We start from the raw sequence: 22,158 nt of genomic DNA, 5'->3' as shown, positions 1-22,158 counted from the left end.
AAATCTGTCAGAGGGAATGCTAACACCAGTAATTGAAAATAGAGTCAGTATTTCTCTAGAGTATCAAACCATCCAGGCTTCAACTTTTTTTTTTTTTTAAATACATTTTTCTATTGTGAAATTAAACTGGTCAGTCACGTATCAAAACATAGTTGGCCTCTCTCGTTTCATCTGTAGGAAGACTGCAATTATAACTTAATTTACACAGCAAAAATACCTTTGTTTTTTTCACAAAAACAGTGTGACAAGACAGTGTGCTGCATTTCCTAGTGAGAAGTTTTGCATATATCGAGCACAGCCAGGGGAGAGCCCTGAACATCCTCTCCTGATGTGCCCCTGGGTTGGCAGGTAGTGGTGAGGTTCACATTTTTTTGGTGAAATTCACATTTTGCTGTCACAAAAAAATCAAAGTTCCAAACGGTGGCAAGCAGACTCTTTGCATTTGGCTCTGCAGCCAGTATTGTGTCTGCTGGGAATGTGAGATGAGAAAATAACATTTATGTGTGTGTGTGTGTGTGTATTTATGTTATTTCTAAAGCTGTAGGTAAAACTACAGCTGCTTTTAGGAAATCCTGATGAGGGAGCATCAAATCCCTGCTGTGGGCCAAATTAATTTAAATTTTCAGTAATTACTGCTCTGGGTGAGCGTGGAAAATCTGGATTTGCACACACTGGAGATTCCCCCTTCCATCCCACCACCGTGCTGGCATCTGAGGGAAGCTCCACGGAGGAGGGGTGCCCTAAAAATACCTGGAAAATGAGTTTTAAGGTGCAAGTGGCAATTTTTTGTTCCAGTGATGTGGTGGTTGTAAGCTCCAGATTAATTAAGCCCCGTGTGACGGGCAGGGGCAGCAGCAGGAGGGGTTTGGGCAGCACATCTTGGTGTGGGGACATTTTTGACTTCCCACAGCAGCAGGAAGCTAAAAGTCACCCCTAAAAAAAAAAAAAAACATGCTGCTGTACTTTAAGATTGCTCAAAGATTGGGTCTTTAAAAGGGAGAAAAACTCGGTGAAAATGAGGGGATTTATTATCATGGCAAGGACAACGATGGGGGTGCCAAGATACGACTGCCTTGCGAGATAAAGTGGCACATGTTCTACACAAGAATGTGTACAATGTCTGACGACTCTGGAAATCTGTTCCTCAGCAGATTTCCCAATAAATTAACACAACAAAAATACTTTCATATAAAACAAAGTCCAAAGAATTTTTTTTTTTTTTTGTCCTAAAGTAAAAGCAAAACCATCAGGGACTATATTATCTCTCTCTACATATATAATCTCCTGAATTTTTTATTTTTTTAAATAAATTTATTCTCATCTTAGAAAAATAAAATGAGTAGCCAATTTAGTCAATGGAAAATATCTCACAGACTTAAAAGCATGCCCAGCAAGCATAGCCTTGTAAGACTAAATTAATGTTAAATCAAAGCAATTTGTTACTCAACCAACCTAGTCTGCAATTCACAGTTGATTACTACAAAGTGTATTCTTAAAATTATTATTATTATTTTTTCTTTTTTTTTTGGCCCATATAAAAATAACGTATTGCAACTCAAAGTGCATTTTTAAAATAAACAATCAACTATTTTTATCAAATAAAATATTTACACCATTTGGTTTTGTACAGTCAGAAATGAGCTTCAGGCGATGACCATGGGGACGTCGTCTGAAAATCCAGTTATCATTGGGGCTTCATCGTCCTCATCTCCTGGAAAACAAACCCAAAACAGAGCTCTTAGGGGGCACTTCAAAAAATCTGGGGTTTATCCCCACCATTTAAAAATCTGGTTTTAAGTGATTTGCATTGGAAGGAGAGGTTTAATTTGATGAAAACATTGGTTGGGAAAACTTTTGGCAGTTGGGACTTGATGGTCTTGAAGGTCTTTTTCAAGTTTAGCAACCCCATAATTCTGTGATTTGTACTCTGAGGTTAAATTCTGTGATTTGTACTCTGAGATTGCGATGCAAGAGTGGCCCAAACTGTGATAAAAGAATGAATTCTTGCCCTGATTTCACATCCTCAGTGTGTTTTTAAGTTATTTGCACTGGAAGGAGTGTTTTGTTGGAAAAAGTTTTGTTGGAAAAAGTTTTGGCAGTTTGACTTGATGGTCTTACAGGTCTGTGCAACCTTAACTATTCTGTGATTCTGTGATTTGCACTCTAAGATCACATCCATAGAGCCTGTGCTGCCAGAGTGGCCCAAACCATGATAAAATAATTAATTCTTGCCCTGATTTCACATCCTCACTGTGTTTTTAAGTGATTTGCATTGGAAAGAGAGGTTTATTTAATAAAAATATTTGGTTGGGAAAACTTTCACCAGTTGGACTTGATGATCTTATAGGTCTGTGCAACCTTAACTATTCTGTGATTTGCAGTCTTAGATCAAACCCATAGAGCCTGTGCTGCCAGAGTGGCCCCAACTGTGATAAAGAATTAATTCTTGCCCTGATTTCACATCCTCAGTGTGTTTTTAAGTGATTTACATTGGAAAGAGGGGTTTAATGATAAGAATGTTTGGTTGGGAATGCTTTTGGTGGTTTGACTTGATGGTCTTACAGGTCTGTGCAACCTTAACTATCCTGTGATTCTGTGATTTGTACTCTGAGATCAAACCCCTAGAGCCTGTGCTGCCAGAGTGGCCCAAACCAACAAACCAAGATAAAGAATTAATTCTTGCCCTGATTTCATATCCTCAGTGTGTTTTTAAGAGATTTACATTGGAAAGAGAGGTTTATTTAATGAAAATATTCAGTTGGTAAAACTTTTGGCAGTTGATGATCTTGAAGATCTTTTCCACATTTAACGACTCTGTGACTCTGCGTACTCTGAGTTCAAACCCCTAGAGCCTGTGCTGCCAAAGTGGCCCAAACCATGATAAAATAATTAATTCTTGCCCTGATTTCACATCCTCAGTGTGTTTTTAAGAGATTTGCTTTGGAAAGAGAGGTTTAATTTGATAAAAAATTTGGTTGGGAAAACTTTTGGCAGTTGATGGTCTTGAAGATCTTTTCCGCGTTTAACGACTCTGTGATTCTGTGTACTCTGGGATCAAACCCCTAGAGCCTGTGCTGCCAGAGTGGCCCAAACCAAGATAAAGAATTAATTCTTGCCCTCATTTCACATCCTCAGTGTGTTTTTAAGTGATTTACATTGGAAAGAGAGGTTTATTTAATGAAAATATTCTGTTGGTAAAACTTTTGGCAGTTGATGATCTTGAAGATCTTTTCCACATTTAACGACTCTGTGACTCTGCGTACTCTGAGTTCAAACCCCTAGAGCCTGTGCTGCCAAAGTGGCCCAAACCATGATAAAATAATTAATTCTTGCCCTGATTTCACATCCTCAGTGTGTTTTTAAGTGATTTGCATTGGAAAGAGAGGTTTATTTAATGAAAATATTCGGTTGGTAAAACTTTTGGCAGTTGATGATCTTGAAGATCTTTTCCGCGTTTAACGACTCTGTGATTCTGTGTACTCTGAGATCAAACCCATAGAGCCTGTGCTGCCAGAGTGGCCCAAACCAACAAACCAAGATAAAAAATTAATTCTTGCCCTGATTTCACATCCTTGAGTGTGTTTTTAAGCAATCTGGTTTGGAAAGAGAGGTTTAATTTGATAAAAAATTTGGTTGGTAAAACTTTTGGCAGTTGATGGTCTTGAAGATCTTTTCCGCGTTTAACGACTCTGTGACTCTGCGTACTCTGGGATCAAACCCCTAGAGCCTGTGCTGCCAGAGTGGCCCAAACCATGATAAAATAATTAATTCTTGCCCTGATTTCACATCCTCAGTGTGTTTTTAAGTGATTTACATTGGAAAGAGAGGTTTATTTAATGAAAATATTCAGTTGGTAAAACTTTTGGCAGTTGATGGTCTTGAAGATCTTTTCCGCGTTTAACGACTCTGTGATTCTGTGTACTCTGAGATCAAACCCATAGAGCCTGTGCTGCCAGAGTGGCCCAAACCGTGACAAAGAATGAATTCTTGCCCCGATGTCCCTCCCCCAGCGCTGTCCCCAGGTGCCACCAGGGCCACGTACCCAGATCATCCCCCGAGGAGAAGATGGCCGAGCCCAGGCGCGAGCTGTAGTGGCTGTTGGCGAAGGCGGTGAAGCTGCTCTGGAGCCTCCTGTGCCTCATGTAGAGCACCACAAAGCCAATGCCCAGGGTCACCAGCAGCAGGAACAGCACGGGCACCACGATGGCAGCCACGTCCGTGGCCTGGCCCGATTTGGTGGCTGAGGGGTCTTTGCCTGGTGAGGGAGGGACACAAGGGCTGACTTAGCGCATCCCTGGTCGCAACAGGACACAAAATTAAACAACACAGACGCCCCAAAGTGAGAAGGAGGGAAAAGAAGGGAAGTTTATTTCCTGCCTCCAGTATTTATAGACTTTCAAATGTGACAGTGGATTGGTGGGGTGGTGTTTGCAGGGGTCCCAGCACGAGGGAAGAGATGAGAATCCTGACTCCATGTTTCAGAAGGCTGATTCATTATTTTATTATATATATTATATTAAAAGAAAATTATATATTATATTAAAAGGAAATTATATATTAAGACTATACTAAAAGAATAGAAGAGGGGATTTCATCAGGAGGCTGGCAAGGAATAGAAAGGAATGATAATAAAAGCTTGTCACTGCTCACAGCCTCGACACAGGTGGCTGCCATTGGTCATCAAGTAAAAACAATTTCACACACTGGGTAAACAATTCTCCAAATCACATTCCAAAGCAGCAAAATGTGGAGAAGCTGAAGTTCCTCAGCTTCTCAGGAGAAAAGATCTTAACAAAAAGATTTTTCATAAAATATGTCTCTGACAGATTGGAGGATGAAGTTGCCACCTCTCCAATGACACTGGACAAACCAACAGTCCGCCAAATTTCTCCTCCTCCAGAGAGGAATGTAAAAACACCAATTATTTACAGAAAAGTGCATAAGAAACATCCAAGAACATAAACATAAGAAGGCTTAGAAGAACTTAAAATAACAGGGCAGCACCTCCCTAAAGAATCTATGAGGCTTCCCTGAGTGTTTTTTAAGGAGGATGAGGAGGAAATAGGGGCTCACCTGTCCCCAGCTCGTCGTAGAGAAGGGTGGCTGGCTCCCCACACATCTGCCCCCCGTACAGGCACCGTGCCTGCACGCTGAACGAGTAGTTGTGGCCCATCTTCAGGTTGGACACCTTGAAGAAGTTCTCTGTGGTGTTGCCCAGGTAGGCTGTGATGTTCATCAAGCTGTCAAACATGTGAATCTCGTAGCCCTGAGGGAAACACAAACCCCGAGTCACTCGGCTGCAGAGGGTGGGTTTGCTCCTTCCAAAAGGGCTTGGAAATTTGGTTTTCCTCCTGGATCTGGCTTGGATGAACCTTTCTGGGCTGTCAGCTGGGAGGGAGCAAGGTGGAGCCTCCTCCAGGAAGCCCTGCTGGTGTGCACTGACCTTGGCCAGTTCAGGGAGGAGAGATTTCTCTTCTGCCAAGTGAGAGGATGAGAGGACACAGCATCGAGCTGTGCCAGGGGAGGCTCAGGCTGGACATCAGGAAGGATTTCTTCCTTAAAAGGGTTGTTAAACATTGGAAGGGCTGCCCAGGGAGGTGTGGAGTACCCATGCCTAGGGGTGTTCAGGAAACAACTGGAGGTGGCACTCAGTGCTCTGGGCTGGGGACAAGGCGGGGATGTGGCACAGCTTGGACCCAAACTTGGAGAGCTTTTCCAACCTAAATGACTCTGGTTTGGTTTGTCTGGTTCACTCTGTCCTTAGCACCCACCCAAGCACAGAGTCCAGGAGGGTGAAGGCTTTTTTGGTGCAGTTTTCTCCCTGCCCGTGCTCTGATAGACAACATTTGACAGATTTTCAATCCAAGTCTGAATAACAACTTTCAGACTTCCTGGCATGTCAGGGCAGTGTCCTATTCCCTGTCCTTTCACACAGGGGACAATTGTCCTTTTCTAGCAGGCTAATTATGTTCCTAAAGGTGACTGATTGGATCTATCAGCTTCAGATCCTCAGCCATGACATGAATTTTAGTGAGCCCTTCTAGAGGGCTCACCAAGGACAGGATGGATTTCAGAGCCTGTGAAAGGAGCCTTGCACTGACTCTGCTCCAGGATTTTCTGTAGGACGGGAGGCACAGCAAAACTTACCCGGCTTTCATTGAAATTACTTTCCTTCAGTGCCAAACTCTTCCAGAAAAGCAGAATATGGTCGTTTTCAGTGATGATTTTTAAGGCGTCCGGTGCAGACAGGGGGACTGCAAGTGGGAAAAAGTGGCAGGAGGTGAGGTTGTAGCACTGGTGGCAATTTCCTCTTACACAAATGGAGTAAATTCTGAAAGTGAGTGGGGTTTTCTGGGGATCAGAACAACACTCTGCTTGGAAAAGGGATGTGCTGGAGGAGAAGGATGCAGGAGGAATTTTTCACTGGTAGGGCTGTGATGGTACTTGATGATGTGTACACAGCCAAACTGGTGCATTTCCCCTCTCCATTTATCAGGAGGAGAACATTGGATATCACTTGAGAAGCTCTCTGGGGGTGTAACCACCTCCCCTCCCAAAATTGGGCTTTGCCTGTGGGACAGCACCAGGAGCTGCAGGAACATTTCTGCAGCCTCCAGGATGGGTGTCGTGTCCCTCACCTGTGTTGATCTTCATGCTGGATTCCTTGCTCATGTTTCCCAGCTGGACAATCACGTGGTATTTCCCTCCTGGCTCCAGTTTCCTTATGGTGTACTCCACCGTGCTGTTCCGGCTTTTCACTTTGTAGATTTTATCTGTTTTCCTCACCAAATCTTTAACTGCCACGGCATAGAGCTGGAGGGAAAGGAAATGGATGGAAAAAAAAAATCTAATTTTCCTGCAGGATTTCAGCTAAACAGTGTAAGACATTAGACAGGGCAGGTAAAATTTGCTTTAAACCAAGGCTGAGCTTTACAGAAAGCCTGGGGAACAAAATTCCAAGCTTCTTTCTGGATCTCTGCCCAAAATCAGCATTTACTGAAAGAAAAAATCAGCATTTACTGATACAGAAAATGCAGTTAGTGCAACAGATGAGAGCAGGAGGAAAACCTCAGGTTGTATTTCTCAGTGAATCAAAAGGATGCAAGGCAAACCCCTGCCCTGCCAGAGTTTCCAGCTCTGCTGGGAAGGTTTATACCTCCAAAGCTTTGTTGGTAAAGTCTCTGGAGCAGAATGGGAGGGGAAAGCTTGCTGAGAAAATGACTGGCCTTCAATGGAGCGAGACCTGAGTGTATTCCAGCATGGCAGAGAACAGAACTGGGCTTTGCTGAGGCAGGAGCAGTGCCCCGGCCCAGCCTTACCCTCCTGGGCAGAGCCAAAGCCCAGAAAGGTGTTTTGGCACATGCCCAGGGCTGTTTTAAGGCTTGGTCAGGCGCAGATATCCCAGACCTGGCTCTTTTTAAATGCTCCACTCCTGAGCTGATGGCCAGCAGGGAGGGAACGAGGATGTTGGAGGTGTCCGCACTTTGCCGACAATTTTATGCGGAGCGCAGACCCGACCTCAGGCTTTCTCCAGCAGAAGAAAGGCGAGGCTCTGTGTTTGGAGCAGGGTTTTGTGAGCACAGGGCCAGGAGGAGGCTCTGTGAGGGGTTACCATGTCCTGGTCGGGCGAGTCGTAGGGCGATTCCCACTTGATGACGGCGAACGTCTTCCCGGTGCGCACGGCGTGCAGGTGGCGCGGCGGCAGCCGGTTATCCGGGATCATCTTCACCACCACGTAGTCAGAGGGGGGCCCTTGGTAGGGAGACACCACCCGCACCTGGGAGGGAGGCACAGAGGTCAGGGCAGCGTCCTGGGGGAGCCAGGGAAGGGCAGAGGGCGGAGGAGGAGGGGAGCCCACCAGGAACAGGTACTGCTCGTCGCGCTGCACCAGCACCGTGGCGTTGTGAGCGCCCGTGGTGCTGTTGTGGGGGCTCCTGTACAGCTCCAGGAAGGATGTGGCGTAGAAAATTCCATAGACCTGAGGAGGAAAAGAGCAGCAGGGATTGGCACAAGGCACAGCATCCACTGGCTGCTGTGGGAAATGGATTTGGAGAAAATTCTCAAAGTCCGACAGAAGGTTTACGTGGGGTGTATCTGTGTGTAAAGGTTGAGACAAGAAATGTTGACTTAGAAATGCCATGGGATAGGATGCATGTGGTTGGGAGAGAAATGGAGCTGGAAACAGATATTATTGAGAGAGAAATGGAGCTAGAAACAGATATTATTGAGAGAGAATGGAACTAGAAACAGATATTGTTGAGAGAGAAATGGAGTTAGAAACAGACATTGTTGAGAGAGAAATGGAGCTAGAAACAGATATTATTGAGAGAGAATGGAGCTAGAAGCAGATATTGTTGAGAGAGAAATGGAATGAGAAACAAGTTTTAAAGGATGGTTTTATATATGTGACTAAATATTTTGGAGAAATGTTGACTTAAATGTCATGGAATAGGACAGATACCGTTGAGAGAGAAATGGAGCTAGAAACAAGTTTTAAAGGATGGTTTTGTACATAAGACTAGATACTTTGGAGAAATAGAACTATGAAAGATGTACTGTAGTAGGAATTACATGGGGTAATTTTAGATTATTGGTTTTAAGGTATTTACAGTATGGTGTGGTAAAAGTTGATAGGTTAAGAAGCATTTATAATGTATTGTAATTAGGAAATAGACTTCTGTCAGACTTTGAGAATTTTCCACAAATCCATTTCCCACTGGCTGTCACTTTTTAGGGGATGAAGCAGAGACCCTTTTCCCTGCTTTTCCCTCTGTCTTGCCCAATTTCAATCTGCCCATTTTCCCTTGAACTCCCAACCCAAAACCCCTGAGCTCAGCTCAGGTAACAGCAGTTGATTCAAAGGCTGCTGGAGCATTTGTCTGTGTTTGAGCCACTTCTCACTGCAACAAACAGACAAGAAGCCTTGCTTTGCTTCTGTTCAAAAGGCAGGAGGTTCTTTCCCTCATTATCCCCAGAATTTTCAGGGCTCTGGAAGTCAATCCAAACAAATTCTCCTGATGTCAGGGGGGTTGTGTGCTGCTCTGAGGCTCTGAGCTGGAGCCCAGGGTGGCTGCTGAGGGAAGGGTCGGTGCCTTACCACGTTCCTGGGGCCAGTCCAGCTGCATTCCACGGCCGTCTGGTTGATGGCCTTGGCCTTGAGGCTGGGGGACACAGGCCTGGTGCCCCTGGTCACCACGTGCACAAAGGACAGGGGGCTGTCACCCAGCTCCGTCTTAGCCCAGGCGGAAATTTCATAGGGGGTGTGCGCTGTCAGATTGGCCACTGAGCAAGAAGAGAAAGGGGCACTGTCAGGTGGGGCAAAGCACAGCAAGAGCAGGTGGGAGCACGAGGGAAGGGTCAGCAGCACAAACAGACAGGAGCCTGCCTCTCCTGGGCTGTGCTCTCATGATTTTGCAGTAATTTCCTTTACACAGAAGCACCTGAGACTCTAGAATCCCACCCAGCCTTGCTTTTCTGTGCCTGGATGATTTCACATATCCACACTGAGATTTTCCCAAACCAGAAATGTGATTAACAGGGACATGTGTTGTATGCAAGCCCAAGAAATCCTTGTTCTGTTTCTACTCCCTTTTGGCAGATTAAAAATGGAACAACAAACAAAACCCCTTGTGATGAGAAAGGACTAGTGCAGCTCTGGGGGTAAATCTCAAAGCTGCTTGAAATCTCCAAGTCTTCAGAACAGGGAATTTGCTGCTTTGTCCTGTCCAGATTTAAACAGGATTGTTTAAACAGAACTACTAGTAGCAAAAAAGAAATAAAATAACTCTATAACCTCTCATAAATCCTTCTGCTTGGTGTTGACCAAAGCAAAGCTTTCTATTTTGAGCAGAATTTACCTTTTTGGATGGACTTTTCTCCTTCTATGACCAGAGTCCTTTTTTCCTGCCTGTGGCTATCAAATGTCCAGTAGATGTTGACCACGTAGCCACTGACCTGTCAAGCCAAGGACACAGAGCCAACAGCTCAGCTGATGCACACAGGGAACCAGGGTTACTGTCAGACCCCTGACAGTCCTTGCATTGTATTTTCCATCCCAATTAAGAGCCCTGGGGCAGTTTGGGAGCAGGAAGAAATGATTTGGCACAAAATAACTGATAATTGCAATGCTTCAGTGGGTGACAGCTTCTCCCAGCCACTATTCACCATTTCCCCAGCTCAGATGGAAAGGGAAAAACTCTAACCTTGATATTCGTGGTCATTTTTAGGCTGAAACTTATGGAGTCCTCACTGTAGCTCTCAATGTGGATGACAGGGGGAGGAATGACTGGGAGGAAAGAGAAGAAAGACCTGTTAGCACAGCACAAAGAAATAAAAATATTTTTTGAGAGGGGAGGGAGATCAGGAGCTGTCGGTGCCTGTAGTCAGAGCTGTTTCTGTTCTTTCCACCTCTGTTTTTCTAACGTCAGGTAATTCACATTATCTGAATCCCACACTTTGAGTAGCCTGGTGTTTTCTTTCCCTTCTTTCATCTGACAAATTAGCAGACAATTCTGATGCAGGGGCATAAGTTTGGATGAAAAATTTGGCATGAATACAAATGACTTCAAAAGACTTTTCTTAAAAAAAAACCCAAAAAAACAGGTTGGGAAGGAAATTATTTACTGTGCTGTTTGAATTTATCTGCTTGTTGGACTGTGGTGTTGTGATAGTTCTTGGGAGCTGTGGTCTAAACCTGCAGGTCTTTTTTGGTCTAAACCTGCAGGAGGAGCCACAATAATTGTGACCTAACAGGGAGAAGGATGAGCCAGCATCCTTGTAGAGTGAGAGTGACGGAGTTGGTAATTTCTTGTCTATCTGGAGGCAGAATTTGGCCTACAAAAGTCTGAGAGAATCTGTCTGCAGCCTGGGAGAGAGGGGACAGGCTCTTGCTCAGTTCCAGGGCAGCACATCCATCCCCTGTGCCACAGAGCTCAGAGGATGAGGCAGTGACCCCTCCAGAGATGCCACTGAACTCTGAGGCAGCTCAGGATGAGGGAAAAATTCACTTTTTACAGGTCACTTTTAACAGCAAAGCTGTGAAAGGCTCAGCAGGGAGAATAAAGGCCAGGGAGGTGGCTCTGGTGATATTTCAGGCTGCTCCTCTGCCTTGTGGCCACCTCCTCTGAGCTGACCCAAACAACAGCATTTACCTTTGCCTTTGACCGTGGTGATGGACTTGGATTCACTCCAGTTTCCCACCCCTCGGCTGGTTACCGCAGCAACCTTTGGAAAGGAGAGGGAGCATGAGCAACATTTTTACAGCGCAAACAGAGAGGGGAGGTGAGAGCAAGGTTACAGACCTGGCGGGGCTCCTGGGAAAAGGACTTGGAAGCAAACAAAAGCTTAATTGCTCGGCAATAAAATGCTTAATGCAGAGATAAAGCCGACTGCTTAAAGTCAATTAAAGGAATCTGAGAGGAGGGAGGTGCAGCCTCTGTGCAGATAACTGCTCTCTGATGGGATCTTTGAGGAGCCCATCGAGATAAGGAGCTGGGGACTCCACGGGCCATGAAGTAGGTGAGAGCCACGCCAGGGGAGAACATGCCAGCCCTGAAATACTTCCAAAGATTTATCTGGGGATGGGTTCTATTGGGAAGGAATGCCACGGGGGGAAAGCCTCCAGCCAGCTGTGAGGATAACACGGATTTGGAGGAGGGGGCTCATCCCCCTCGCAGTGAACTTCCCCCAGAGCTCAGGAGGATGGACAGTGGCAAAGCACTCATTTCCCAGGGCTCGCTGTGCAGACTTTCATTTCCTATTCTTATTACTTCTGTCTATAATTACCCAGCCTCTCCCCTGTGCAGACATTCCCCACAGGCAGATCTGCTGCTTTTCCCACTGATACACCAAGGACCAGATTTATCTCTGGCCCACATCCAGTGCAATTGCAGTGACATTGGAGTGGGCAATTAGCAGGGAGGGTTTTGTAATCCAGCCTGGCCTTGTGGGACAATGGAGCCGATCAAGGGCCTTGGAACTATAGACATTAGCAGTGGTGCTGTGGGTTGGCATTAAAGGGCAGGGCTTGAACAAGATGGTTTTTTAACAAAATATTTTTTTTTAGCAAGTTTTTGGCTGTGCAGGACTTAGGCCACTCAGGAATGAGAGCTCACTTAGAGGGAGCTTTGGAAATACTCAGAGAGAGCTTTGGAAATACTCAATCTGAAAGGGAGCTTTGGAAATACTCAATCTGAGAGAGAGTTTTGGAAATACTCACTCTGAGAGGGAGCTTTGGAAATACTTGCTCTGAGAGGGAGCTTTGGAAATACTCTGAGAGAGCTTTGGAATACTCACTCTGAGAGAGCTTTGGAAATACTCAATCTGAAAGGGAGCTTTGGAAATACTCACTCTGAGAGGGAGCTTTGGAATTACCCTGAGAGAGCTTTGGAAATACTCACTCTGACTGTGTAGAGAGTGTTGACCTGCAAGTTCTTGATCTCGGTGTAGTTCTTGGTGGTTCTGAGGGATGACCACTCCTTGGATCCGCTGCTGCTGTATTCCACCTAGGAGCACCAGAACAAGGTGTGAGTGCTCAAAAATACCACAGGCCAGCAGGTCCCTCTGAGACAAAATGCCAGCAGAAAGAAGCACGGCATCTCGGAAAGGGAGAAATTAACAGCTCCAGGGCTGTGGCGCTGCCTACAGCATTCCTTCTCCCAACTTGCCTGATGCTCCCAGCAGATTTCCTCCCCAAAATGTGCCATTCCAGGCCCACCCCCCTGCAGCTGGCTGTGTGCTGTGTCCCCATGCCACGGAGCTGGGCTCAGCCCCAGGGGCAGAGCACTCACGATGAATTCCCGGATGAGGCCGTGGGCGTTCACGGGGGGACTCCACCAGCCCATCACCACACCCTCGGCTTCCTTCTTCAGGGACAGCTGGAGGTTCAGGGGAGCATCTGGCACTGGTGAGAGAAAGGGAAATATCAGTGCCAGAGCGTGAGGGGAAGAGCAGCATCTCCCTGAAAAATTGGGACAAAGGGGTGGATGGCCCTTTCTCCCACGGCAGAACAATTCTAGTTCTGGAATGTTCTGCCCGGGGAGGTGGTGCAGTCACCATCCCTGGGTGTGTTTAAAAAAGCCTGGATGTGGCACTGGGGGCCAGGGTTTAGTTGAGGTGTTGGGGCTGGGCTGGACTTGATGATCTTGAAGCTCTCTTCCTACCCAGGGATTCTGTGAATTCTGTGAATTCTGTGAATTCCCAAGCCCATGGAAAGACCCTTTCTGTTCATAGCAGGGATATCTCTACTTTTCAGCCCTGTGGCATTCACATTCTCTGAAAAAAATCCCTTCACCCAGGATTTTTCTCCTGGGAAGCTGAGAAGCTTTAGGGAAAAGGAAAACAATTCTTATCTCACTTGCTTCTCCTCTGTTTTGCTGATGTGGAATGTGTTTGGAGATTGTTTACCCACAGGTGATTGTTTAACTGCATTTCTGGTGTGAGTGGTTTTGACTGTTTGGCCAACTGAGGCCAAGCTGTGTTGGGACTCTGGAAAGAGTCACGAGTTTTCATTATCATCTTTTTAGCATTCAGTATCTTTTCTGTATTGTATGGTATAGTACAGTATTCTTTAATATGATATAGTATTATAAATATAGTATTATATTGTGTATCTATATAATATATTATTATTAATAATATAATATATGGCAATATATAGTCATTATATTAATTATATTATTAATAATAATAAAATATATAATACAGTATATATATTACATATTTATACATATATACACACATATATAATATATATTATATATAATTATATTAATTATAGGTAATAATTATATTAATTATATTATTATTAATAATATAATAAAATATAGTATATATATTACATATATATACTATATACACACATATGTAATATATATAATATATTAATAGTATTATGGTATAATATAGTATTCTGAGAACATGGAGAGAGATATATATTATAATATATATAATATATATATTATATATATTATATATATATAATATAGTATTATAAATATAGTATTAGTGTTATAGTAGAATATATAATAGTATATATAATATATTATTAATAATAATATAATATAATTAATATATGTAAGAATTATATTAATTATATTATTAATAATAATATAATATACATAATATATTGTATATATATGTAATATATATATAATATATTAATAGTTTTCGAGTATAACAGTATTCTGAGAACATGGAGTCAGATGCATCACTCCTGCCTTGGTTGGGGCATTCCCTGCTAATATAATTCAGCCCAAATTCAGCCCAAATCAATGCAATTCAGCCCAAATCAATGCAATTCACCCCAAATCAATGCAATTCAGCCCAAATCAATAGAATTCAGCCCAAATCAATGGAATTCAGCCCAAATCTGGCAGGCACTGGTGGCAGAGGCAGCTGTGCTTACGTCCTTCGGGCGCCCGCAGCGTGATGAAGTCGTTGGTGTTGTAGACCCTGCTCAGACACTGCACCTGCACCTTCACCTGGTAGCTGCAGTCGGGCTTGAGGACTTTCAGAACGCTGTTGGTTTTGTTGCTGTGGGTCTCCAGGATCTTCCAGATGCTCTCACCGACCATCCTGAGGGGCAGGATGGGCTTTTTTAGCACAGGACACAGGGATTTGTCCCAAAAAATGGAACCATTTCAAAAGGTTGCTGCTCATTTTGGTAGTGCCACGCCAGCAATCTTGAAAAGATGCCGCTGGAAAGCCTGAACTGACCATGGCTAGGTGACCTATAAGCCCCTGAGCTTTTCTATAACTCTTGTGCTCAAATTTATTACCTTTGTTCTTGCTCTTAATGTCCCACAAAGACAAGTGGAAAAAAAACAATGAATATAACAACTTTACTGTCTAAGCACATGGTCAAGGAGGAAACCAATGCAGTTTGTCCCAAATTCCCTCTGGGTGCATCTATTTTGTGTCTCTTTTGCTACCAAATATTAAATTTTCCAAGCAGAACTTGATTAAGGAGCTCTGAATGTTTCAGGCCTGACTCTGTGCAGCTCTGTGCAGTAAATACAGGCACACCTGTGCTCATTCTTGACCTTTTTACCTGCCACAGCAGCAGGGGAGGGATGATGTACCTGTAGTAGATGTTGTAGACACAGGAGGTCGAGGACATCCTTTTTGGCCGAGCCCATGTCAGGGTGACATCACCAGAGAAATCAGCTGTCCACTGCAGGTTCTGGACCTTGTACACGATTGTGTCATCTGAGCAGAGAATGGGAAAGGTGAATTTACTGCAGGGAAACAAGCCCTATGCCCAGGAGAGGAACAGGAGCTTTGTTTGTAACACCAACACAGGGGAGGCAGGGACAGCACTGACTGAAGGGGTGTCTGCACCACTTAGATGAGATGTGTGGTTTATCAGACTGGGCTCACAGAGGGCAGCTCAGAGCAGGGATTTACCCCTGGGGCTCTGAGTTCTACCCAAAATGTCTTCATGCTGCATCAGGCAAGCATCCCCTTTCTCCTAAGGAAAGATAAAGTGTGGCTGTTGATGAAATGACTGGGAATTTTGGAATTGTGTGAGTGCAAACTGCTCAGTGTCCCCCTTCTCCTGCTGTGATCAGTCTGTGCTGTCCCTGTCACCACCCAGGCCCTTTCTTTGTGCATTTTCCTTATCACATCTTGTGTTGAGCAGCAGGGCCAAGCAAAGGCTGGTAATTCAGGTTTGGGGCTTGCCTGGACACAAACTCTGTGGCTGAATCACTGCCTGACCTTCACAGAGGCATTTAGGGGATAAAAGCTCTGTGGAACCCAGCCCTGGCAGGGCTGGGGATGGCAGGTGTTGATCTGAAATGCCCCAAATCCGTGCTCTGCTCCCACCAGGGCACTCCCTGCTCTCCCTCTCTCTCTGTGCCCAAATCCCACTGTGTGGTTTGGCTCTGCTGGGGTGCTCAGCATTGGTGCTGAGCAGAAGCCAAGCAGAGCAGGGGCAATTTGCTGCTGTTTTGCTTTCCCTAAACAGCTGGAATTGAATCCAGCAGGCACGTGGGGCCATGGACAGCATGGCAAGGCAATTTTTCCAAGGGAAAAGAAATGGTTTTCCCTTGGTGTAGCAGCTGAGTTGTGCATCTCAGCAGCTCCTTCCCCCTCCCCTGAGCCTCTCCCAATCAATATTTAATTAAAGAACTAAACCTGATTGATGCCCAGCCCCCCCAGCAGTTTGGTGGGGGAGCTGCTGAACTCATGGCTGGCTGGAGGCAGTGATCAATCCCTGTTATCAGCCCAGGGTGGGCTCTGTCCCTCTGCCCCCACCAAGGGACAGCCAGGGATGGCAGCAGGGCACGTGCCACGTCCCCAGGGTCACCTTGCAAATCAGGGCAGAGCAGGAGACTCATTTCACCTGTGGGCTGTGTAAAATAGCCAGCTTTGCTCCCATCCATCCCAAAATGATTTTTTTTTTCCCTGTGTCTGAGGCTGCTGGAAGACAAATTGTCAGTGTAGAAGCTGCTGGGAAGTTTGTCCCAGCTGGTGATAAATGGGTGAGGAGGGAGCTTGGACAGCTGAGCAGAGGCAGATCAATCAAGGATGTTGGGAGGGCAAGGTGACACAGCCAGGAGAGCACATCTGTGTGCTGACAGGGAGCGGGCAGTGAGGGATGGGAGAGGGCTGCTGCTCACCTGTGCAGTTCCGCTCATCACTGCTGTCTGAGCAGTCCAGGTACCCATCACAGCGCTCTGTCAGCAGGATGCAGGCCTCCCCATCCTCACACCTGAAGCCACTGGGGCAGGACAGGCTGCTTGGGGTGGCTGAAAGAGGCAGAACAGTTCAGGACTCGAGGCAGGGAAGTTCCCTCGGCAGCACTGGAATGTTTGCAGGTGGCTGCATGTCAGGGATGGAGCTCAGGCTGATGTGTCACACACTGGGGTGTCTCCTTCTGGCTGCACCTTCAGGAGAACCTGGAGCTCATCCCATGACAAATAACAACTGGATTTCTAATGGGAATAGCACCACCTGGCCTTTTTATCCTTTTTAATTTTTTTTTTTTTCTGTAAAGGATTTCTGTTTTCTGTAAAGGATTTTTTTTCCTGCAGGGATTTCCCCAGCAATCAAAGCCTCCCCAGAGGCTTCCCTACCCTCACAAGGAGCTCCCCAGGGAAAAGCTCCAGGTGTGACCCTGTCCCTGCCCACACTCACGGCAGTTCCTCTCGTCCGTGCTGTCCTGGCAGTCCCTGACTCCATCACACCTCTTCCAGTTGGGAATGCACTTGTGCAGCTGCTGGCACTCGAACTCGAAGCGGCTGCAGCGTCCCGGGAGCGCTGGGGACGTGGCTGTCACGTTGGGTCCTGCACACAGAGAGAGGCAGGAGAGCCCCGGGGCTGGCACCGCCACCAGGAGGGAGCAGCGCTGTCCCCAGTCCCGGCTCCACTAGATGGCAATCTCCTTCCATCCAGCAGGTGATGGGGATGACGCCTTGGCCATCCTCTCTGCCGACTGCAGAGGGCTGGAAAAGCCTCTGCTCTGCAGGGAAGGTGCTGCTCTGGAGCACTGTCCCAGCTGGTGGCAGGGCTGGGGGGTGACCCCAGCGCCAGGGGACATTTTACACCACAAACTAACCCCGCAACCTGAAAGGGCAGAACTCCTTGCAGATGTGATCTGGGAGAAGGGAAGGGGTGAGGGAGAGGAGGGCTTACTTGGGGTGGGACAGGCTTCCTCATCAGAGCCATCAGAGCAGTCCTTGTAGCCATCACACACCCAGCTGTTCATGATGCAGGCGCCGCTGTTGCAGCGGAAATGGTTGGGCAGGCACGTCGGGGGGATCAGCGTGGTAATGGGATGAACTGGAGATCCTAAAAATACACCAGGGACAGCTGACCTGAGCTCCCTGCTCCTGTGTAAGCTCCCTGCTGGCCGAGGGGGAAGCAGGTGAGGCATCACAAGCTCGGTGTTTTTGCCTGTGTTGTGTCTGTAATTAGGATAGCCAAAAATATGGAGTAAAAGATGGCCGAAAGTGCCCGCTCACGGGGCATTTTTTGAGCCATGGGGGCTGTGGGAAGGCAGAGTGATCCTTCAGCACGTCCCAGTCCCTGTCAGGTCCGTGTCAGCGTGTCCTTACCCTCGCAGTCCCTCTCATCAGACCAGTCCCCGCAGTCGTTCTCCTGGTCACACTTCCAGCGGTTGGGGATGCAGTGCCCGTTCCCACACTGGAACTGGTAGTACCGGGAGCAGTTTGGGGCTTCTGTTGGGTTTTCTGGCAAGGAGAGGAGAGTCCTGTGAGCCACAAAAGCACCTCAGCACAGCCCAGAGGTGGGAGCAGCTCAGAGAGCATCACCTGAGCACCACCAGCACATTCCTTCCTCTTCATCCCCAGCATTCTCACTCCTCCCAGCCCTCACTCTGTTGCCTCCACTGCTTTGTCTGTGCTCTTCGTGGCCAGACACCACCCCTGGTCTCAGAACCAGAGCAGAATCCACCAGAGCGTGGCAGAAATGGAGGAGCAAACCCTGCAGCTCTGAAATGAGGCTGCAGCTGCCTCGCCTGGCTGGGTACAGCTCCTACAGCCACCCAGGGAACAGTGGTAAATATTGGGTTTGGCTGCAAACTGCCTGTCTGCTCAGGGCTGGGAGCCTGTGCAGTAAATACGGTCACAGAGGAGTTAGTCAAGCACAAGATGTGCCAGGTTTTCTGCAGGCTTCACTTCACCTGCCTGCAGCAGGAGGGAAATGACACTGATCTCCAGGCAGGACAGGCTGTGATGTGCTACACTCACACACACGAGTGAGAACATGAGGGAGACACTATTCCATGCTCCTGAAATCCAAAGGAAGCTGGAGCTGCGGTGGCAGGAGGCCCTGGGGGTGCTGCTCACCACAGTTTGCTTCATCAGAGTAGTCACCACAGTCGTCCATCCCGTCACACTTCCACACCAGGCTGATGCACACCCCATTCTGGCACTGGAAGCTGAACTGGTCACAGGTCCGGTGGAACTCGGGGTCCTGGGCTGCAGGGAGAGGTTTGGTGTAAAGATCAAGGGCCTCAGGAGAGCTTGAGCAGGAAGGAACACACTCAGAGGTAACCACGGATTTCTAAGCAGGTCTAGAGCCGCCTCTTAGGAGAGCTGGCATCCCTGGTAGCCTGGCTGTCCCCAGGGCTCTGTTTGATGCTGTGCCCACCCTCCCCTGGCAGAGGTGTGACACTGTGGCACTCACAGCACCCAGCATAGCTGGCATCCCTGGCTGTCCCCAGGGCTCTGTTTGATGCTGTGCCCACCCTCCCCTGGCAGAGGTGTGACACTGTGACACTCACAGCACCCAGCATAGCTGGCATCCCTGGTAGCTGTGCCCACCCTCCCTTGGCAGAGGTGTGACACTGTGGCACTCACAGCACCCAGCATAGCTGGTGTCCCTGGCTGTCCCCAGGGCTCTGTTTGATGCTGTGCCCACCCTCCCCTGGCAGAGGTGGGACACTGTGGCACTCACAGCACCCAGCGTAGCCGGTGTCCTCGTCGGAGCCGTCGCGGCACTGGACGATGCCGTCGCACACCATGGAGTGGAACAAGCACTGCTGCCGGTTCTTGCACACGAAATCCATGTAGCGGGTGCACAGGGGCTCTGCAGGGATGGGGGCAGGACAGGAGGACAGGGGTGGCACCTCTGCCGTCCTTGCAGACAGCAGTGTCACCCGCCGGGGTCTGCGCGGGCCTGAGTGCAGGTCTGGGCGGATTTTGGGGATTTACGGAGAGTTCCTGAGAAAAATGGTTTGAGCTGTGCCCCTGCACAGGCTGCCCTCCCCAGATCACCCCTCAGGGTGGGCACAGGCACCAGGAGGGGTTTGGTGCCACCCTGGCAGTGTCCTCCCAGGCTGTGCCTTTTGCTGACCCGCCGATTTCACAGGGGACCCACTGAGGCTTTCCCGTTATCTCCCAGGGCTTTACTCCCAGTGGAGTAAAGTGGCTTTACTGCCATTCCTGGCTTGGGCAAAGCAGAAAAAAAATGCAGCTTTGCTTTTTTACCTGCAGACAGCTGGTTCAGACAGTACCTAATATGCTTAAACTACGTGGTTTAGATTTTCTGGATAAAATAAGACAAAAACCTGACTTTTTAAAACTTTCTCAAAAACTTTTTTTTGAAAGCCAAACCTGGGTTTTGCTTTCAAGGGAAGGTGAGTTGAAGAAAGACATGTAACCTTAGGAACTGCAAGGCTTCTGAAGGACCTACAGCTTATATCAATCCATCTCAGCAGATCATAATTTCTTCCCAATTACCATTTCTTTAAAAACTCGAGATGCTCTGGAGGTAACAATGTCAAAGTAACCTCATTCAACCTAATCTGCATCAAATGCTTACTAAATACTGCTAACCACAAACAAATTTTGCCAGTTTGTCCCTCTATCAGTGATCAAACTGCTAACAGAGTGTCCTGGTTGAGCCATTGGTTGAGGCTTATTGTCTGGTTTAGCTGCTGGCTTAGGCTCACTCTCTGGTTTAGCTGCTGGCTTTGAGCCTGGGGTGTTGGCTGTAGCCTGAGTGACTGGGATAGCTGCTGATTTATCTCCCTGCCCTTCCTCTGTCTGCTGCCCTGCAGTATCTAGCAGCATGCAATAATTCTCCTTAGGGTCATCCTAGTACTTCTCTTTCAGTTATTCCCCCACCTCTGCTGGGTTCTGAATCTCTTCATGTGGAAAGTCCCAGACTGTAGGGTCAGAGAATTCCTTCAGGATTTGGGCCTTATCCTCCCATTTCCTACACCACTCAGGATTTTCCACTCCTGGGTCAGGGATCTCATCAGCTTGTCTAGAAATCTCAGCCCTCATCCTAGAGAAGCAGCAGACTGTCTAGAGGAAGCTGACCAGGTTGAATACCAGAAAGATTGTCTCTTTAACATTCAGGGCAAACTGAACATCCTCAATTCTGATGTAACAGATTCAGAGGAGAAGAAGGGAAAGCAAAGGCTGAAAAGCCTCACCCCCTGCCCCTCCTCTAACAAACTGGGTGCATAGCAAGGCACTTGAGTTCTTCCATGCTGCCAGCCCCAGAGCTGCCCTGAGCCGGTACCCACCGCAGTGCTGCTCATCCGAGGCGTCGGAGCAGTCGTTGATGCCATCACAGTGCTTGCTGGTGGGGATGCAGGTGCCATTGGGGCACTGGAAGCCGTTGCACTTCTTCTCTGAAATGCAGAATCGGGTGGATGTTGTGTGTTTGTCGGGGTTTCGTTAAAGCTCTTTTAATTAGCTAAAAAAAGCCAGGGTTGGCTGTGGTTTTCACATGAGAGAAGTTGTGAGACAAGCAGAAAAGGAGGAAAACACAATTCTTATCTTGCTTGCTGTGCCTGTGCTGTGCTAAAGCAGAATGCAATATGGAGATGGTTTGCCCAGGAGGATGTTTTGTTCCCTTGGCCTGTCAGGGCCAGGTGTGTGTGTGGGACTGTCACGGGACAGGCAGGAGAGAGTGCAGGGAGGAGTGCAGCTCTGTGCAGCTGTGAGCAAGAGTGAGTGCAGGGCAGATTCAGTTTAGATGAAATATCCATAGTATAGTATGATAAAATAATTAATTAGCCTTCTGATATCCATGGAGTCCTCCTCATCCTTCTCTCCCCTTTGTTGGAGTCACCTTTGATTTACGATAGGTTGCCTCCGCACTGTGATTGTTTTTAGTGGGGTGGGGGCTCCCCCCTGAGTTTGCTGCTGTTTTAGCTCAGTGGGTGTGCAGAAATCCCTCCCACCCGTGGCAGAGCCCCCCCCACACACACAGGACACGTTACCACAGCTGGCAGGGTCCTCATCAGAGCCGTCCTGGCAGTCGGCGTCGCCGTCGCACGCCCAGCGCTGCGGGATGCAGTGGCCGTTGTGGCACTGGAAGCTGGAGGCCTCACAGGTGTGATAAACTGCTGGAACCAGAGCAGGGGGACACCTGAGTGTGGGCTGTCACCGTGCCCCAGCTGAGCTGAGAGTACCAGGCCACACAATGCCACCCTGCTCCTTCCCCTGCCCCAGGATCTCCCACCAGGGTCCCAGCACAAGCAACCACCCCTGGAGCCCAGGCAGGAGAATTCCTTGAGTCCCAGTTTTCCGTGGTCTTTCCCTCTCTCTGCCATTCTTGCTCACAAGCCTGCTGTGCCTCGGGGATGGCTTTTGCAGGGCAGAGCTCTCCCAAAGCTCTCCCCAAAGTCAGCAGCCTCTCTCCCTTTGATCTCAGTCCTTGGGGTGCGTGGGCAGA

At 47.6% G+C, this 22,158-nt stretch overlaps 1 protein-coding gene across 2 annotated transcripts in view; it reads right to left on the bottom strand.

Annotated features, from left to right (window-relative positions):
- Nucleotides 1-1,435: 1,435 nt before the first annotated feature.
- The window catches only part of SORL1 (sortilin related receptor 1), a gene marked incomplete at its 5' end in the record, with an annotated part of 51,347 nt that continues 30,624 nt past the window's right edge, over nucleotides 1,436-22,158 (bottom strand). The window contains 23 exons of one of the 2 annotated variants that reach the window (XM_084221527.1): nucleotides 1,436-1,711; nucleotides 4,043-4,255; nucleotides 5,074-5,266; nucleotides 6,148-6,254; nucleotides 6,639-6,813; nucleotides 7,613-7,777; nucleotides 7,859-7,978; nucleotides 9,098-9,282; nucleotides 9,858-9,954; nucleotides 10,203-10,285; nucleotides 11,151-11,223; nucleotides 12,399-12,503; nucleotides 12,789-12,901; nucleotides 14,405-14,574; nucleotides 15,081-15,207; nucleotides 16,623-16,751; nucleotides 17,140-17,289; nucleotides 17,638-17,793; nucleotides 18,060-18,194; nucleotides 18,813-18,944; nucleotides 19,423-19,554; nucleotides 21,002-21,109; nucleotides 21,704-21,829. In XM_084221527.1, coding sequence (XP_084077653.1) covers nucleotides 1,644-1,711; nucleotides 4,043-4,255; nucleotides 5,074-5,266; nucleotides 6,148-6,254; nucleotides 6,639-6,813; nucleotides 7,613-7,777; nucleotides 7,859-7,978; nucleotides 9,098-9,282; nucleotides 9,858-9,954; nucleotides 10,203-10,285; nucleotides 11,151-11,223; nucleotides 12,399-12,503; nucleotides 12,789-12,901; nucleotides 14,405-14,574; nucleotides 15,081-15,207; nucleotides 16,623-16,751; nucleotides 17,140-17,289; nucleotides 17,638-17,793; nucleotides 18,060-18,194; nucleotides 18,813-18,944; nucleotides 19,423-19,554; nucleotides 21,002-21,109; nucleotides 21,704-21,829 — 3,062 coding nt within the window. In that variant the 3' untranslated portion in view covers nucleotides 1,436-1,643. The remainder of the gene's footprint in view (nucleotides 1,712-4,042; nucleotides 4,256-5,073; nucleotides 5,267-6,147; nucleotides 6,255-6,638; nucleotides 6,814-7,612; nucleotides 7,778-7,858; nucleotides 7,979-9,097; nucleotides 9,283-9,857; nucleotides 9,955-10,202; nucleotides 10,286-11,150; nucleotides 11,224-12,398; nucleotides 12,504-12,788; nucleotides 12,902-14,404; nucleotides 14,575-15,080; nucleotides 15,208-16,622; nucleotides 16,752-17,139; nucleotides 17,290-17,637; nucleotides 17,794-18,059; nucleotides 18,195-18,812; nucleotides 18,945-19,422; nucleotides 19,555-21,001; nucleotides 21,110-21,703; nucleotides 21,830-22,158) is intronic. The other variant, XM_084221528.1, reaches the window with a different exon arrangement.

The sequence above is a fragment of the Fringilla coelebs genome (assembly GCF_963513975.1).
Source record: "Fringilla coelebs genome assembly, chromosome: 25".
Taxonomy (NCBI): domain Eukaryota; kingdom Metazoa; phylum Chordata; class Aves; order Passeriformes; family Fringillidae; genus Fringilla; species Fringilla coelebs.
The sequence above is the reverse complement of the archived record's forward strand: the minus strand, read 5'-3'. Positions and strand labels throughout refer to the sequence as shown.